This window comes from Aspergillus welwitschiae, assembly GCF_003344945.1.
Source record: "Aspergillus welwitschiae strain CBS 139.54b unplaced genomic scaffold BDQ94scaffold_3, whole genome shotgun sequence".
NCBI classification, from domain to species: Eukaryota; Fungi; Ascomycota; class Eurotiomycetes; order Eurotiales; family Aspergillaceae; genus Aspergillus; species Aspergillus welwitschiae.
Window position 1 is genome coordinate 784,164 of NW_020798697.1, and position 16,528 is coordinate 800,691.

Genomic DNA, 16,528 nt, shown 5'->3' on the forward strand with positions numbered 1-16,528 from the left:
GTAACAGCTCTAAATACAACAGTAGTAGTAGTAGTAGACATCCACAGAGGTATATCTTATCAACAACCACTCTCTACCTCCTCAACACTAGCACTTCATTTATAAGAAAGAAAACAACATAAACTAATTCACGAGCACTATTTAGATACGGAGCTATAGATGACTTATTCCTTCGTCCGTTCAATTTCTCCCAAATAGTGATATTGCTAGGCTTAGGTGCTTAAAGAATAACACTAGTAGCAGCCTGCTGGTCAGGTTGGTATTCGTTTGTTGGAGATTTGTTCATGGTTGTAGTACCAGCTCAAATGATTAGTAGTAAGGCCAAATGAGAAATAGCAGTATCACTAACTCTATATCGAGACGATAGTTGGTATATAAATAGCACCGAACTCAGATATGAACCACATGCCGTCAAGCACTCGGTGTTTCGGGTTCTGGCTTATTAACTAGTTAGTAACTATATCTGGGTTGTTATGTCTGCTATTCTGGTTATAGTTGGTAAGGAGTAGCTGCTACTATGATTGTAGAGGTTAATGTATAAATAGATATAGTACGAGAAGCATAGTGACATCCTACATGGGTCTGTCACTCAGTATCAGTAAAACTAGTGAACAGGTGCTTCCTTCTCAGAAAGATGTCTTTGGATAATTCACAGGACATGCTTGTTTCAACAATAATCAATGTGTATGTTTTCGGAGAATAAGTCACATGAACGAAGAATATCAAGTACAGGGAACCTGACACGTACCCAGGCCAACCAGTCCAGTCCAAACCAACTTATCTAGATTATATACATGCATGAGAGAAGGCATTCACAAAATGTAGTAGACCTATAGACACATTGCGCCTTTCCGAAATCGCCCAAATCAAAAAACATAGCAAGGACAAAGGGGGAATCGCCCAGCCATATGAACCGAATCACTATAGACAGACAAATCACAAGACTTTGTAGGTTGGTGGTATATTTCAACCGCCAATGACCATCCAAGCGATCATACCTCCCCACATGCCCACAAAGGCAATGGTCAGGATGGAGGCACCCGCCTTGTCGCCCGTGGTGATCTTCGATTCGGTACTGCCGCTGCTCCCGGTGTTGTCGCCCGTACCTGCGTTCGGATCACTACTACTATTGCCTCCGGTGCTGGAGGTCACAGGGGCGGTTTTCTTCGTGTTGACCAACGCGGAGGATAGAACGTTGGTGACGGCGATTTCCTCCTCCATTCCGTTCCATCCATCCCACTTCTTGGGCCACCAGCGCACACCACAAGTGTTGTTGCTCATTCCGCTGCAGGAGGCTGCGGCAGCTTCGGCAGACCCCTGCAGCTTTGGCAAAATGCTATCATACGTCGACGGCATCACTAGGGCCACAAGTCCAAGCCATCCGGTGACGAGACCCTTGAACAGAATTTCGTTGTCATTGCACACTTCGGTCGGCTCACAGAGAATTTCGGACATGATGTTTCCACCATACTTCGCCGGGAAAAAGGTGTCGAGCGTGACGTTCAAGAGGCCCTCCGCCGCAGTCTTCCACTTGGCCTTGCCGGTCTGTGAATGGCGTCAAATCAGCACATGTTTCCTTCGCACCTCAAGGGGGTCGGAATCACTCACATAGTTGTACATGTACGCGGCTCCCGTCAAGAACACGCCGTAGTTGTAAGACCACTGGTTGTTGCCTTGGGTGGAGCAGCTGTTATCGACATCGGTGGAGTCGGCCACGTTCCAAGTCTCGTTGTTTAGCAACGGAGTCGAGGCACACCAATCGAAGATCTTCTCTGCCCAGTCGGCGTATGTGTCGTTTGAGGTGTAGCGGGCCAGGCGGGCGGCGAGTTGGAACAAACCTCCGTTCGAGATGGAGTTCTTCATGGCGTAACCGGCCTCGTAAGGGTAGATCTGCCAGCGCAAACCGCCGCCACATGTCGAATCATCCCATCGGTCGATCTGAGTGTTGTAAACACCCTGGGCCAAAGCGAGCCAGGAATATCCGGAGGAGCTGTCGGCGAATTCGATCTCGGCAGCGGTGATGGCGGCAAGACCCCAGAACATTTGATCGTCGTTACCCTAGTGAACAGCGACGAGAGTCAGACTATTGTCCAAGTTCAGGGGGGATGGGTGTGGTCAGGTCACTTACCAGGTAACTACTGTAATTGGCGGGCATGTAATCGCAGTCACCCGCCTGCCATTGCATACCCTGACGGACCTCGTCGTTGTAGGTACTGTCTCCAGTGTAATACCAGTAGAGGAGCAAACTTGTGAAAAGCGCGCTACCCTCCCACCACTTGCTAGGGAAAGCACCGGGAATCTGACCGGTTTCGTTTCCATGATACCAGGTCATGGACCCGTAGGCCGTCTTACTGGCGGCATCTTTAATTGAACCTATACGGACAATAAAAATGTGTATCAGTTGTCAATTCATGGTATTTATGTATGTCGTTGGAATGGAAGGCATGGAGTCTTAGATATAGTGGCGCAACTGCGTCCAAGTATGTAGGAGAGGAGAAGGATGACGGAATAAAGCAAGGGCCGAGACAGTGGTGTATATAATGGGAAAGAGATTGAAGAAGTGGGGGGAAGGCATACTGGTACTGCTGATATCGATATCGATGGCGTGGGAGAGCTGGGAGAAGAGCGCCGTGTTAAGGAATAACCCCCCATACAGGCAATCTCGAACGAGACGCATGGCGGGAGGGAGCGGGAGGAGGGGGGCAACGAGAGAAAAGGGGGGAGGAAATTGAAGGAAACGAGTGTTGGAAGCGAGGGACACGGTCAAGGAAGAGACTGACCAGCAGGAACGGAGAGTAAACGAGAGTGAAGGGGGGAATACGGATGGAGACAGTGGCAGTCAAGTCAAGAATGAGATGATGGCATTGCAGCAGAAACCAAGAGAGGTGGATGGGGGTTTGCTTCAAATCAAGCTGCGTAGACGCCGGGCCAGGCCTATTTTTAATCGACGGGAAAAAGAAGGGAAGAAAGGCCCAAAAAGCCAACCATCGGCACCGGTGGAGTTGGTCCCCGTCCACGTCAGCTCCTCGTGCAATCAGCTTTCTCGCCCTCGCATTTCTTCTCGACCCCAAGGATCATGGTGTGACAGGGTCAGAAGGGGTTCAGACTTCAGAAAGGAGCTAAAAATGAGGGTGATGAAATTTCCACTACCAGAGTTTGTTCTAAGTCCCTGGAGAAAAGATGAGGTGTTTAGTATCAAAGTGAGCCTGAGGCCACAATACGAATACGGCATCCCGATCTTCCCTTTCTTTTTGGTGTTCTATCTTTTTTTTTTTTCCCCTCTTGCCCCTGGAAAATTAAGCCAAACAATTAATCCGAACAAAGGCTGAGTTCTGGCCGGGCGGGAACCATGGATCATCCCTTTTGCCTTGCCTTTTCCCCATGAATGGCATGGCTGCCACAGCCAAGTCAGTCTCGCACCTTTGCGCCCCGGTCGCAAGCATGGGCGTTGTTCTGCCATCCTAAGCTTTTCTGCCCAGCACTGCTAATCCTCACCAAGCAATGCCTGGCATTCCGCAGTCTGAACTGTCATTGCAGCCTGTGATCTTGGCGGAACCCCATCAGCCGATCGGAGGGCAGTCAGCCCCCTTGCGGGTACATCACGAGCACCACTCGGAATGTCATTGGGAGTTTGCCTCTGTTCGGACGCGCCATCCATCAGCGTCTTTGATCAGGATCGTCATCTGCTTTGGGGTCGAAGCTTGCGACCGCTGTAAAGGACAATAATGTCTGTTCACTATTCAAAGTGTTCTCCCGTCGCTCCATCGTCCAACAGCCAACAGATCTACCTATCAACTGGGGGCCTGGTTGGTCATTCTACTAAGTACAGTCTGACCTTTTCTATTATCCCCTTCTGCAGGATAGCAATAAGCCGTTCTAGAATTGTACGCCGGACAGAGTACCTGCGTGTGTCAGTCAGCCTTAACTCCGATCCCGGTCTGTCATGTGACGAGACTGTTTGTCTGGTTTGTTAATCTCCTCTTGCTATGAAACAAGGGTCCTTCAATATTTGGTGAAGATGTCTAGCCAAGCAGCATACTGCAGTCATTTCTATCCGCTCCAATTGATAACAACAGTAGTACTAGATAGTATCCGAGTCACAAATCCACAAGGTGGATAGGCCGTCGGAAATAAGTATAAGACATTGTCTTACTTCCCTTAGCAATAAGCCGGCCCTCCCCGTCTCCGCCCTCTTCTCCACCCTGTTGAACAATAGTTACAAAACCATATTCTCGTCAGCGGAACATACCTGCAGCACCCCGGTCACTTATCTGATTAGCAAGCTGATACTTCATGGTTTCCATCAATATATGCTGTAGGGAAGACTAATTATATTGCGCATTAGGTCATATTAGTTGGATTTTTAATCCTGATAATATAATGCCTATATCGATATGAGATGGGCAGTACTGCCTCACGTAACCAGACTCATTAACGAAAATATATACTACTAAGCATCATGATTTGTGACAGCATCCACACCATGGAACCAGTAACATCTCCTACCGCACGTAGTACTACTAGTAGCTGGTCCCGTGGAGAGGCGGAATCTGGAGATTAAGCTGCTTGAGCATGAGCTTACTGGGGAGTGGATTACTTGTATATGAAGAAATTTCATAACGAGATTGAAGTAAAAGAGGGGTGGTGGAAATGATATCAAGGATGTTTGGATATTTCTTGGTCAATGCTGTTGAGTAGTGAGATGCTTGCCGACTCTCGATTGAGGAAATAGCTACTGGGGAGGTGTCTCGTTTAGTCTTCTCTATCTGCCTCCGCCCCGGCCAAACTGTATTCGGCAAGTATTTACAGCGTTGCTTCAACCTCATCCACAATGGTCACCTTGATGCTCCCGTTTCTGGGATCCGCACACAGATTCAAGGCATCCACTGCCTTTTCTAGTGGGAAAACATGCGACACCAACTTCTTCAGGTCCAGTATGCCCCCAGTGAGACACGCAATCGCAGGCGGCCATGTATCACGGTACCGGTTGATAAACCGCAAATCGATCTGTCTTGGTTAGTAGTCTCTTCTTCATGCTTAACAGGACAAGTGCGTGCCTACTTCTGCCAGAGAAATATGCATGAATGGCAAATTATTCATCACTGCCTTTCCAACGCCGATAACCACCACCGCACCACCTCGACGAGCGGTGAATGCTGCGGTACACACACTGTTCTCAACACCAGTACACTCTAATACAGTTTCTGGGGCGTTGTACTCGTCCGGACCAAAAAGTGCTCGGATTGCCTTAGCGTTGCCTTCCGCATCTAGTGCCGGATTAACCTGGTATGTGTTGCACCAAGGCGCAAATTCCTTGGCAAAGGCGAGTCGTTTTGGCTCAATATCTGTGATGACAATGGGGTGGGCCCCTGATGCCCGAGCAGCTGCGAGGGCGATCAGTCCAATAGGCCCGGCGCCGCAGACAACAACAGCACGACCTAAATGAAGGCGGGCGACCTGAATACCGCGCATGACGACCGAAAGTGGCTCGAGGAGAGCTCCTTCAAGATAGGAGATATTGTCCGGAAGCCTGTAGAGCACGTTCAGCATGACTTGATCCCATAAGTCTAAGCAATGGGCACACGCACTTGTGTAACCATTTGGCCGGGTGCACCTTGTAACGTTGGATGGTACCCGCATAAGGATATACTCCCGCAAACTGGACGTCCTCGCAAAGGTTGTAGCGACCGTCGTCACAGAGGAAGCAATGTTCGCACGGAACCCCAGGTTCGACGGCGACTCTGTCACCTGTGCCTCCCCATAAGCTATCCATTGCAGATATGGCACACAGCGTTACTAACCAGGCTGCAGATGGGTCACTCCATCGCCACACTTCAGCACCACCCCCGCTGCTTCATGGCCAATTATGCAATCCCCTTCGAAGACCAGCTCCCCAATGCGACCAGTTTTCCAGAAATGGATATCGGACCTGGTCGGGTTAGCGAGTAGTGTACTCAGATAATCTAGCCTATGTTCATGCATACCCACAGACGCCAGTGGCTTTGATTTGCAGCAGGACCTCACCTCGCTGTGGCGCATACACCGGGGCGGGGACAAATTTGAGATTGTGATCCGCTGTAATCTGGAGAGAGGGATTGGGGAGCGGAGGCGACAATTGGACCTGCTCCGTCAGCGATGCTTTTGAGGTAGACGTTGGAGCCGGGCTCGACAGAAGGACAGAAGGGGCCATGTTGTTGGATGGTGTATATTCTGAATGTTAGAGTGACAGAAGACGCCTGGGGTGAGTCTGGGTTTAAGCTGAAGCATCTTCGGTGCCCTCAGGTTAGCTGAGAGTGATACAACTGCTGAATTCGAGCAATAGGATTCAGCGGAGATAAGCTACCCTTGCTTGGGCATCATGGAGATGGCAACTGGTGGCACGCATGACCCATCATGGATCCAGTCCAGGTCGTACCTTCCCCGCATGGGGATTCCGGGGTCGGGTCCAGTACTTACCATTTTGGGTATTCCAGATCCGCCTTCCCCGATATGGTGGTTGGCGCCTCCAGTTTCCCGATTCGGAAATGGGCTTAATGCTGCCCGATGAGGTTGTTCGGATCCAGTTCTTCATGCTCATTCCACCATCATTCTGCAGAACTGGGCTTGTTCTGTTCCCACCTTTTCTCTGCTCTGGGTACCCTGCTCGTTATAAATTTGACCCATGTCCCTCCTTACCCCGCGCCATGTATCGCCCTCAGAATCATTTCTGCAACTATGGCTGTTGGTCCTGTCCCGCAAAGTAACGGCGCATCCGCCTTGCCGCTGGTGCGCCAGCTGTCTAAAGACCATGACCATGTCTTGAAATCATTCCGTCTTCTCATTTCCGACCTGTGTCAGCAGTTCGGTGGAGGCCACCCGGGGTATGAGTTCACCGACTATGAGTCCAGCAGAACAAAGGGTGGTAACTGACTTGACCAGTGGAGCAATTGGCATGGCGGCCATAGGAGTCGCCCTCTGGCGATATGTTATGCAATACGCGCCACACTCCCCCGACTACTTCAACCGCGATCGCTTCATCCTTTCCAACGGTCATACCTGTCTCTTCCAGTACGCCTTTTTGCATCTCACCGGCTACAAAGCCATGACTTTTGAGCAGCTAAAGTCCTATCACTCCGACCGCGTCGATGCATTATGTCCGGGCCACCCGGAAATCGAACACGAGGGCATTGAAGTCACCACAGGCCCCTTAGGTCAGGGCGTTGCCAATGCTGTGGGTCTTGCTATGGCCACGAAGAATCTTGCGGCCAACTTTAACCGTCCTGGATACGATGTCATATCGAACCACACCTGGTGCATGATAGGAGATGCGTGTCTGCAGGAAGGCGTCGGACTCGAGGCAATCTCCTTTGCGGGTCATCTCAAACTCAACAACCTGACCGTTATCTACGACAATAACCAGATAACCTGCGATGGCTCAGTCGACCTGACCAACACAGAGGACATTAACGCTAAGATGCGTGCCTGTGGCTGGGACGTCATTGATGTGGAAGATGGTTGCTATGATGTCGAGGGGATTTTTCAAGCTTTGGAGAAGGCCCGCGCATCCCAAGAGAAGCCTACCTTTATCAATGTCCGGACCGTCATCGGTTTAGGCAGTAAGGTGGAAGGCATGGCTGCTGCCCATGGTGCCGCATTTGGTGCTCCAGACGTAGCAGATATGAAGAGGAAGTATGGCTTCAACCCTGATGAGCACTTTGTCATCAGTGACACAGTCCGAGGATTTTTCCAGGAGCTGCCTACTCGGGGAGAAGCTCTTGTTCAGCAGTGGAACTCTTTAGTGAAGCAATATAGCGCAGAATATCCTGAGCTTGGGGCGGAGTTCCAGAGACGCATGCGCGGAGAGCTGCCTTCGAACTGGAAGGACCTTATCCCTTCCAGCTTCCCTGACAAGCCCACGGCTACGAGAGCTTCGTCTGGTCTGGTCTTCAACCCTCTGGCCAAAGATATTGAATCCTTCATGGTCGGAACTGCTGATCTGAGCCCGTCCGTGAACATGATCTGGCCGGGCAAAGTTGATTTCCAGCACGTAAGTTCATTCTTGCTGTCGCTCTTACAGGACTTAGTGGGACCATGCTTACTAGATGCAGCCTGATCTACGAACCACTTGCAAGATCAACGGCAACTACTCTGGCCGATATATCCACTTCGGAGTGCGTGAGCATGCCATGTGTGCCATCTCGAACGGGTTGGCAGCGTTTGCTCCAAATACATTCATCCCTATCACCTCATCCTTCTTCATGTTCTACCTTTATGCTGCCCCTGCCGTGCGCATGGGTGCTCTTCAGCACCTTCAGGTCATCCACGCTGCCACTCACGACTCAATTGGCATGGGAGAAGACGGTCCGACACACCAACCGATAGAGCTGGCAGCGCTCTACCGTGCTATGCCGAATCTGTTGTATATTCGACCGGGAGACAGTGAGGAGACAGCAGGAGCCTGGATTGCAGCCCTGGAGGCCAAGAAGTCGTCCAGCATTATCTCTACCTCCCGTCACGCTCTGCCCCAGTTGAAGCAGACTCGCCGGGAGGGAGTGGCTCTTGGCGCATACGTGCTGGAAGAGGCTGATGATGCCTCAGTGACACTCATTGGTGTCGGCGCAGAGCTCTCATTTGCGCTTGAAGTAGCCCAGCAGCTGAAAGAGACTAAAGGAATTGCGGCACGCGTCATCAGTTTCCCGTGCCAGCGACTGTTCGAGCAGCAGCCCCTCGAATACAAGCGCACGGTCCTGCGACGCCACCAAGGTATCCCAGCTGTGGTGATCGAGCCATATGCGCCGAACGGCTGGGAGCGGTATGCCGATGCAGGCATCAACATCCGCCGATTCGGCCACAGTTTGCCGGGCAAGGCTGCATACAAGTTCTTCGGCTACGAGACCGGAGTAATGGCGGCCAAGGTGAGCGATTACCTGGACCGGCTAGAGAAGGGAGAATGGCAGCGAGGAGAATTTGTGGATCTATAGGCTAGTGATCCTTTTGGACACCATAACCATTGAATGAATAAATTTAGACTTGAGACAACTTAACAATGAATCAATTGAACTGAGTAGGAATTGGAAGATGCTCGGAGAAGAGATGTGGGGATTGACCGGGGCGAAGATCCACCCAGACGCGCCGGACTCGTATTGGGGAATCGGAAGCGCCGTCCTCGCTGCTTTAGTCTCCCCATTTCCCCTCCCCTCTTCCCAACTCAATTCCCCTCGCTATCTATAGACACTTTGGATCTTATCTCTCTAAGGCATATCCAGTCTATCGCTAACCCCGGATCTTTTCGCAATGGCTACCACTGATGCCGCAATGAATGAATCATCACTCACCGCTCCCAAGACGCCAGATAGCCTTTTACTCGCGTATCACGCGCACTCAAACTCGGTCCCTACGATGCTTACACACTTACACCAGTTGCGCAGGGAACAAGAAATTTGAAGCAAGTTGGTATTGTCAGGCCCGAATAGGATAGGTTCTTTCCATCAACGAGGCCTGAATTGCAAGCTAAATAGCCAAACATACCAAGATATGACAGGACAGGACAGGACAGGATAAGACAGGACGAGACAAGCAAATAGAAATCTTCTTCACGAACAAAGAGGCAAGACAAGCAACACCAACAATCTGGAGATAACCAAGATGGAGATTATAAGCAAAAAGAAGCCAAGTCCAAGGGTATATCAAGCGCTCAAGCTACGCAACGCTAATATAGCATGACATGATTATGCATGGCTCTCAGGCCGTTGCAGAGGCTTCCCACGCGAGAGGTAGGCACGGAGCTGAGTGGCTGCCTCTGGCCCCTACATTATAGAAACTCTCACGGGATTCCCCAGCAGACTTGCCGCTTTCGGAGACCACTTCCCTATTGTCTTGCGGGGGCTCAACTCTGCCCTCGCCGTTGATTCTGTGGGTGGGCTCGACGTTGCCCTCGGCATTCATGTTATGGGCGGGCTCGACGTTGCCCTCAGTGTCATCCACTCGTGTGGAGCATGGGTCCGGTTGAGAGGAAACTTCACGGGAACGTGTACGAGTGGAAATTTCCCTTTTTCCTTTTGCCATCTCGAACCGGAGAGAGCGGTGGTGAAGATCGAATTCTGATGGCTGATCCTTGCTCTTTTGCATGACTCTGTTCGCAACCTCCGGTGTCTACACTTCATTAGTTGCTACATATTGGGACATGAAACATTACACATACCTCGAATTGCGCAAAGGCGGTTCTCAAACCAGAATTAGGGTTCGTCTTCACTTTGACATAACAACATCCGTATCTGGCGAGGATCCTCTTGAGCTCGAACTTTATCTGAGTTGGACAAAGAGCACTTGGTATACTGCAGTGTGTTAGTTCTCATCCCATCCACTAATTGAGTTTGGAAGGATGACTATCTCTTACTTTCCGACAAAAAGGCGAGCTTCGAGGGGAAGGAGATCTTGAGCGTTTTCGTCTGTGACTTCTATTTCTCCGACGATTAAAGCATCACACACGATGTCATGACCACTCTCAAGTGGTGACAGTTCTCTGGACTGTGATTCAGGCTGTTCCGGTTCACGTGAATTGTTGGCAACGTTGCCTTGACTCGGTCCCGCCTGGGCTTGAACTGAACCCTGTAGGGACGACTGCGGAGGGATAGTCACCCAAGAGGGAACCGACCGCTTGAGCACCTGCTGCAAGGGGGAGCCATGATGTACTTGGTATCCTGGATGGGTCATATGTGAAAAGTGGTGGTTATGAGACACAAGCTGAAATGACGGGAAGTGACCCGCAGGTATATACTGTTGTCCCTCAAAGCCATGAGACGTTATCCGCGAGGTGACATACACATGGTAACCGTTGGGCATGGTGCTTTCTGTGTGTATCACATCCCACTGAGCCATCTTTGGAACCCCAGGCAAATGATAGCTCTCTTCAGGGTCACACCATGGAGGTATCACGAAATATATCCAGAAAAGCCTATTCTTTTGTAGAACTCGCAGACGCAGACGAGCCCCGGTAAAGAAAACCCATTGCCAGATACACTTATTCCAAAGGGCGCCAAAAGGTTCCTTTCCGGGATATGGAATAGCACGAGTGAGCTGATGATGGGAAGCCATGTCGACTTCTGGAGGGAAAGGAACCAGCTTTGAAAGCAAAAGCCGTGAGTAACTTATTCCCTTGGCGATCAAGCAAAGCCAAGCAACAGAACGCTAACAAGCACGAATCAGATATTATCCTCCTTAACAGAGAACCCTATCAAAAACGCACTAGATCAAAGAACAGTGTGAGATTTTGAAGAGATGGAGAAAGAAGAGTTGCTGTGGTTAACTCGGTCAAAGATAGCGAGCAGCCAAAGCGTGAGTGTGTTGTGGAGGGAGAAGTATGAAAGGCAGAGAACGAAACAGCCGGCAGGCTTATATACTAACGTCAGAAGTTATGCCTTCACGATGAGGTATGAGAAACGACCGTGGCAGCTATGACTGCAACTATGACTGCAACTGGGCTTTAACTACGGTCTGGACTCTGTCCCTCTTATTCCCCAAGGACCCTACTTGCTACTCGCCGCTTTTTGGCTTGTTATGACTTCTACGGGATGAAGGAGATGGGACGTCAGAACCTGGTGGCTGTGCTTTCCCTTCAGCGTCATCTGCGGCATTTTGAAGACGCCGATTTTGCCAGGAGAACTACAAATAGGTGTGCGAGTAATTTGGTCCGTTCTTCTGTCCGGCTGGGTCGCTAGAAATTCTGGCCTTTTCTGGGGTAAATCAGGCATGGTTCCTTGGGTGCAAGAACGAAGTATACAACTATGCGGCTTAGGCCTGGTATTCTGGCCGATATGATACATTCGGTGCGGAAAATTCAGCCTGTTGACATCGAGTGAGCGTTGTGGCATAATTTGTGGCGTTCTGGCCCCTGATATGGTGGCCCGTTGTCGAGCTGGGGCCTGAAGGTCAATCTAGACGGCCATAGGCAGAAGCTTGAGCATGTGGAAATAAGGAAGTATAGAATGGCTGCTTTGAGAAATTACTCATGGTATTGTGGTGATACCGGAATGTATTAACTAGTATACAGAAAGAGGAAAGAAGGAGGTCATGATTATGTCGTCACTAAGGCAGGAAGTATGCAAACAGGCAAGGTATATACTCAGACAGTGAACGAAGGGGGGTATCGAATAAGCTTGTCTCCCAGGAACATCATCATGAAACAACTCGTCACTTCACTTAGCAGGCATCCCCATCAGCTCTCCCAGCTCGTCGCTAGTTAGTGTGCTCCGGCGTCGGTCCCGATGTCCTTTGCTGGATCCCTTGAGAGCCCGCCCACGCTTACGACTTTCGCTTTCTTTGCGAGCCTGTTCTGCCTCCCGGGCCTCGCTTTCGGCAGCTGCTAGCTTTTGGGGCACGCTCAGGCGAGCTTGGCTGCTCGATGCTTGGATAGCAGTTGCCCGGCGTGACTCTTTGGGCTGGGGACTTTGAGCGCTGCTTCCCTGACGAGAGAGCCCTTTTGATTCAGCCTTCCTCCTTGATGGTCTACGAGTTACCGCTTCTGAGCGGTGTGCTTTTACTTGTAGCGTTTCATCGTCCGCGCTCGGTTCGCAAGGTGAGTCTTGTAGACCCGCAGTAAATGAGACCTTCCGTGGCGAGCGTCCAGTCATGATGTTATCGCTCCTTTCTTTCAAGGCTTTACTGGCTCTCCTAGATCTCGTTTCTCGCGTTGACTGACGAGTTCTCCTGGGGGACTCTGCAGGCCGACTAGGCTCGGTGGTAATTTTCGCAGCGGTTTGTTTTTCTTCCTCCTCTTCTGCTTCTTGGTCTTCGAAGATGGGTGACTGGATGGTCGTGTCTCGCCCCCCGTCTTGAGATAGTGCTTGCGTAATGTCCAGGCGTAGGTCTAGGCCTTGACGGAGCTCTTCCGCCTGAATCGAATGGCCTCCATCTGCGATCCGTTTATGCCAGCCATCCATCATCGTAACGGCCTGGCTCCACCGGCTTTCCATTTTCTCCCAGCCTTCGCGAAGTCGTTTAATTTCTTCGTCCCGCATTTCTACTTCCTCTAGAGGCACGAACGATGGATTCGTGAGCAGTGTTCGTAGATGCTCGAGGACATGGTCCATTTGTGCTGATAGCTCGTCACAAGAGGTCGGTAGTGCCGTTACCGAGCCTTGCAGGGACCGTCCAGCACCGACACTTGCCATCCCGGTCGCGGACTTATCTTCGTCTTCGGTTTGTGATAGACCCTGGAGATCCTTCAGGGTTTCAACTGTGTTTCGTGCCAATGATATCAGCGTATCATTCTCGTCACTGAGGTTTTGACATAGTTCAGTAAGGAAGTCGTTCGTTTCCTGTTTGAGACTGTATCCAGGATCGTTGATGCCCTCACCACCGGCCGCCAGTCTCGACCGAGACGATTGGCTGGCTGCTGGGTTGATATTGATAGTGGTCATCGACAGCCCTTCCCGCTTTCCGCGCTGGCGTTCAGCCAAGTGCGATTTCAGTTTCTGCATTTCCAGGTCGCGTTTGCGGATGTCATTTGCGCATTGAGCTCGAACTTGCTGAATGGTCGTCTTCATACGCTGCACTTGTTCCTTCAGTCCTCGAATAGTCGAATCGGCACTAGAAGCGTTCGCCTTCAATGCTCGCTCTTGCGCTTCTGCGAGAGCCAGCGAACGGGTCAGCTCGGATGCCTTCGTCTTGACTTTCTCCTACAGAAAGGTCGTTAGCTTTCTTTGTGGTCGCAAAGTATACATTCGATGCCTATCGTACCAACTCTGCTGTTTTCTGCGATTCTTCCGCGCGCAGGGTGCGGATTGTGGTTGCTAGGTTCTCTCGGTGTTCGGCTTCACGCTGTTGTCGCTGTTAGCCAGTGCAACTTTTCCCCTGGACCTTGCTGCTCCATACATCTCTGCGCAAAACCAGATCATTGACCAAGTTGATAATTCTCCCCATTGTGGCCGCCGTGCCTCCCTCCTCATCTTCAGGATTGGCGAAATCAATAGGTTGGCCGCTCTTCAGCAGCCCCCTGGCCAACAAGACATTATTGATGTAAGTAGATGCTGCCTGCAGATTCTGTGGCTCCATGGCTTGCCTGCAAGCACTGCTGGCACCGACCTCTCTGAAGCGAGAGGAACTGCCGATTGATGTCGAGGGGTGTTTGTTGCGATGTTCCGTCGGGGACCGCCAAACTGTTATTATTATTTTTCGATGGCCGCGGGATTCCTAAAGGGGAAGAACATAAACAGCAGGCGCACTCCGGTGACCGCCACGCCCCACTACCGCTGTATGCTTATGTCATCCAGCTGCCCACATCTGATCTGTAAAGGGAAGTAAATCACTTTTCTTATCGCACGCGTCGCTCGCGCGCGTCCTCTTGCCTCTACTCAACTTCATCCTCTCAATTGGTATCATGGCGCGCGTAGTCCGCGGCGAGGGGGACTCCCTGCAAAAGAGAGGACAGCTGCTCTTTAGGCAGGGCAATTACTCAGACGCTCTGGCTGCGTTCACTGAGGTGCGTTCGCGCGGTCCACCATGTCCGATAAGGGAAACGCTACTAAGAAAATTGGCCCACAGGCTCTCTCTTGTAAAGGTGCCGATGTGATGAGCATTCTGGACAACCGCGCCGCAACGTACATCAAGCTTACGCAGTATGATCGCGCTCTCAATGACTCGCGACAGATGATCCGCAGGGACACCAAAGATGGACGGGTAGCTTGCAGCCTGTGCGATCGTCAGTTGCGTTTACTGTAGGCTAATTGAGCATTTAGGGCGTTTTGCGATATGGTCAGACATTACTTTTGACTGGAGATCGTGCAAAGGCTCTCAAAGCTTATGGGTATGGATTGAAAACCTTGCCTGAAGATCATCCCCGTCGTAAGGTAAGTGGCTTTGAACTGAGTTTACAGCGAGATGTGTTTATGGACTCTGACTGGCTCAGATGATACTGCAAATGTACTGCAAGGTGAAAGAAAGAGCGTCAGTGAAACGACTAGATCCCTTTGATACTCTACCTCTTGAGTTGGCCATGATGGTGCTGCAGCATTTCAGTTTCAGGGAGCTGGCGTGAGTGAGCGTCCAAATTAGAAGTCCAACGAGCAAGCTGACGACTAGGCTTCTAGGGTCCTCCTGCGAGTTTCAAAGGGATGGCAGCGAATGCTTTCACAACCAGATCTTTGGATGCACCTGGATTTCACTGAGGCCCGACGCAAGGTCCATTGGCGCTCCTTTCGGGCATTTGTCCAGCGCTCGCGTGCCTTGCTAACTCATGCTGTCATGACCAACATATCTACCCCTTTTCAAGACAGAGTGCTAGAAGCTTTGAGTAGATGTCCAAAATTGGAACACCTGGAGATTCGGGACCCTATCACACAACCTAATGGACTTTACGACGTGTTCAGGAGCTCAAGGCAATTGAAATCTCTAGTTATCGGGAAACAGACACCTGTGGCTCAAGAAAATATCGCGAAGTTTCTATCAAGCTTAACGCAGCTTGAACTGCTAGAGATTCATAATGCCCAGCCGTCGCCTGAATCCAGAGTACACTGGCCCTCACATCTGCCGAATTTGAGGAGCATTGCCCTGTTCACGGAAGCATCAATGCCGGCCCCAGGTCGTGTTCCTGCTTTATACATTCCTCCTGCTACTGTAAGTTGAGCTGGTCTTACGTGCTTAGCTGGCTGCATGCTGCTTCTTGTACTAACAGGTTTAAGGAGCCAATGTCTTGCGCAATGCCTAATCTTGAAGAGCTACGGCTGGACTCTTATCCCAAAGTCTGGGCGCCATACAACCTTTCATTTGACCCAGTTCAATTCCCCCGGCTACGTAAACTAGATCTGAAAGGTGTATTCGTAGGTCCTTTCGGTTTACCGCCGAGTCTCGAATATCTTTCCATTCATGCGGGTGCCGCTCCGACTGGGGAGGAATTCCCCTTTTCTCCCGAGCAACTCCTACACCTTCCGAATCTTCATACTCTTATACTTCGCGACCTTATTTGGGTCACCTACCGCACACTTCATGGGTTCATAGTCGATTCCAAGGCTTCATTACGGAATCTCGTGGTCGATCGGTGTCCGCAGCTGGACACTGGGAAGCTCAGTCTTGTTCTGGTAGAGAATTCGGTCAATTTGACCGAGCTCGGAGTTCCTCAGCTTCCAGGCATCAACGACTCCACCGTGAAGACCTTGGTAGAAGGCTTGTCAAACCTTACAGCTCTGGATGTCTCCAACACCGATGTTACAGGTTATCTGCTCAAAATGCTTGCTGACGCACGTTCCTCGAATGTCGACTTTCCACGTGTCGAGTATGTATACATCAAAAATTGTGACAATATCCCGTACGAGGCAATTACCTACGCTCGGTCACATGGGGTCAGTGTCATTCGGTGATTTACATGCTTCAGCACAAACGCACTCTGAAGCATGCTGGCATGCACAGGTATGTGTTTGATATTTGCATCTGGCGCCGTATCGAATGTTAGACTATAGATCTACAAAGTGTGCATACGTGGTATGGCTGTTCTACGCCCCCAAAAGTCTAATGTGGTCTAAACTGCCCGCACATATTTCACGGATGATAAAATCTG

The 16,528-nt window shown here is 50.7% G+C and overlaps 6 protein-coding genes across 6 annotated transcripts; 2 read left to right on the forward strand and 4 right to left on the reverse strand.

The window, feature by feature from the left end:
• Positions 1–320: 320 nt before the first annotated feature.
• On the reverse strand, positions 321–3,175 carry BDQ94DRAFT_135613 (glycoside hydrolase family 76 protein). Its single transcript, XM_026764710.1, has 4 exons — positions 2,578–3,175; positions 2,129–2,373; positions 1,609–2,058; positions 321–1,545 (listed from the first exon to the last, which is right to left on the reverse strand). Exons 1-4 carry the CDS (start codon positions 2,675–2,677, stop codon positions 967–969), a joined length of 1,374 nt encoding a protein of 457 aa, XP_026631098.1. The 5' UTR covers positions 2,678–3,175; the 3' UTR covers positions 321–966.
• Positions 3,176–4,651: 1,476 nt separating this feature from the next.
• Positions 4,652–6,395, reverse strand: BDQ94DRAFT_135617 (putative alcohol dehydrogenase). Its single transcript, XM_026764711.1, has 5 exons — positions 5,985–6,395; positions 5,802–5,929; positions 5,589–5,748; positions 5,062–5,530; positions 4,652–5,007 (listed from the first exon to the last, which is right to left on the reverse strand). Exons 1-5 carry the CDS (start codon positions 6,188–6,190, stop codon positions 4,804–4,806), a joined length of 1,167 nt encoding a protein of 388 aa, XP_026631099.1. The 5' UTR covers positions 6,191–6,395; the 3' UTR covers positions 4,652–4,803.
• Positions 6,396–6,714: 319 nt separating this feature from the next.
• BDQ94DRAFT_181442 (transketolase family protein) lies at positions 6,715–9,061 on the forward strand (the record flags this gene model as incomplete). Its single annotated transcript, XM_026773886.1, has 3 exons — positions 6,715–6,866; positions 6,919–8,026; positions 8,088–9,061. The coding sequence occupies 3 exons, from the start codon at positions 6,715–6,717 to the stop codon at positions 8,958–8,960; spliced, it is 2,133 nt and encodes a 710-aa protein (XP_026631100.1). The 3' UTR covers positions 8,961–9,061.
• A 659-nt stretch (positions 9,062–9,720) lies between these two features.
• On the reverse strand, positions 9,721–10,821 carry BDQ94DRAFT_166294 (RNA recognition motif domain-containing protein; the record flags this gene model as incomplete). The annotated part of the gene is made up of 3 exons (XM_026770510.1): positions 9,721–10,131; positions 10,181–10,313; positions 10,376–10,821. The coding sequence occupies 3 exons, from the start codon at positions 10,819–10,821 to the stop codon at positions 9,721–9,723; spliced, it is 990 nt and encodes a 329-aa protein (XP_026631101.1).
• A 1,172-nt stretch (positions 10,822–11,993) lies between these two features.
• BDQ94DRAFT_73005 (uncharacterized protein) lies at positions 11,994–14,123 on the reverse strand. Its single transcript, XM_026776415.1, has 3 exons — positions 13,852–14,123; positions 13,717–13,797; positions 11,994–13,655 (listed from the first exon to the last, which is right to left on the reverse strand). Exons 1-3 carry the CDS (start codon positions 14,029–14,031, stop codon positions 12,174–12,176), a joined length of 1,743 nt encoding a protein of 580 aa, XP_026631102.1. The 5' UTR covers positions 14,032–14,123; the 3' UTR covers positions 11,994–12,173.
• A 233-nt stretch (positions 14,124–14,356) lies between these two features.
• On the forward strand, positions 14,357–16,491 carry BDQ94DRAFT_181445 (Leucine Rich Repeat domain protein; the record flags this gene model as incomplete). The annotated part of the gene is made up of 6 exons (XM_026773887.1): positions 14,357–14,458; positions 14,521–14,655; positions 14,715–14,825; positions 14,885–15,009; positions 15,066–15,591; positions 15,657–16,491. The coding sequence occupies 6 exons, from the start codon at positions 14,357–14,359 to the stop codon at positions 16,329–16,331; spliced, it is 1,674 nt and encodes a 557-aa protein (XP_026631103.1). The 3' UTR covers positions 16,332–16,491.
• Positions 16,492–16,528: the final 37 nt, after the last annotated feature.

What these genes read in the sequence shown, in the direction of transcription:
- BDQ94DRAFT_135613 (XM_026764710.1), bottom strand. Translation starts at nt 2,677, where the DNA reads ATGCGTCTCGTTCGAGATTGCCTGTATGGGGGGTTATTCCTTAACACG. An exon ending in CCAATTACAGTAGTTACCTG is followed by an intron (nt 2,059 to 2,128) that starts GTAAGTGACCTG and finishes GCTGTTCACTAG; the next exon opens with GGTAACGACGATCAAATGTT. An exon ending in CCGCGTACATGTACAACTAT is followed by an intron (nt 1,546 to 1,608) that starts GTGAGTGATTCC and finishes CGCCATTCACAG; the next exon opens with ACCGGCAAGGCCAAGTGGAA.
- BDQ94DRAFT_73005 (XM_026776415.1), bottom strand. Translation starts at nt 14,031, where the DNA reads ATGGAGCCACAGAATCTGCAGGCAGCATCTACTTACATCAATAATGTC. An exon ending in ATCTGGTTTTGCGCAGAGAT is followed by an intron (nt 13,798 to 13,851) that starts GTATGGAGCAGC and finishes CAGCGACAACAG; the next exon opens with CGTGAAGCCGAACACCGAGA. An exon ending in CGCAGAAAACAGCAGAGTTG is followed by an intron (nt 13,656 to 13,716) that starts GTACGATAGGCA and finishes ACCTTTCTGTAG; the next exon opens with GAGAAAGTCAAGACGAAGGC.
- BDQ94DRAFT_135617 (XM_026764711.1), bottom strand. Translation starts at nt 6,190, where the DNA reads ATGGCCCCTTCTGTCCTTCTGTCGAGCCCGGCTCCAACGTCTACCTCA. An exon ending in AGTGACCCATCTGCAGCCTG is followed by an intron (nt 5,749 to 5,801) that starts GTTAGTAACGCT and finishes GGGGAGGCACAG; the next exon opens with GTGACAGAGTCGCCGTCGAA. An exon ending in TGCATATTTCTCTGGCAGAA is followed by an intron (nt 5,008 to 5,061) that starts GTAGGCACGCAC and finishes TAACCAAGACAG; the next exon opens with ATCGATTTGCGGTTTATCAA.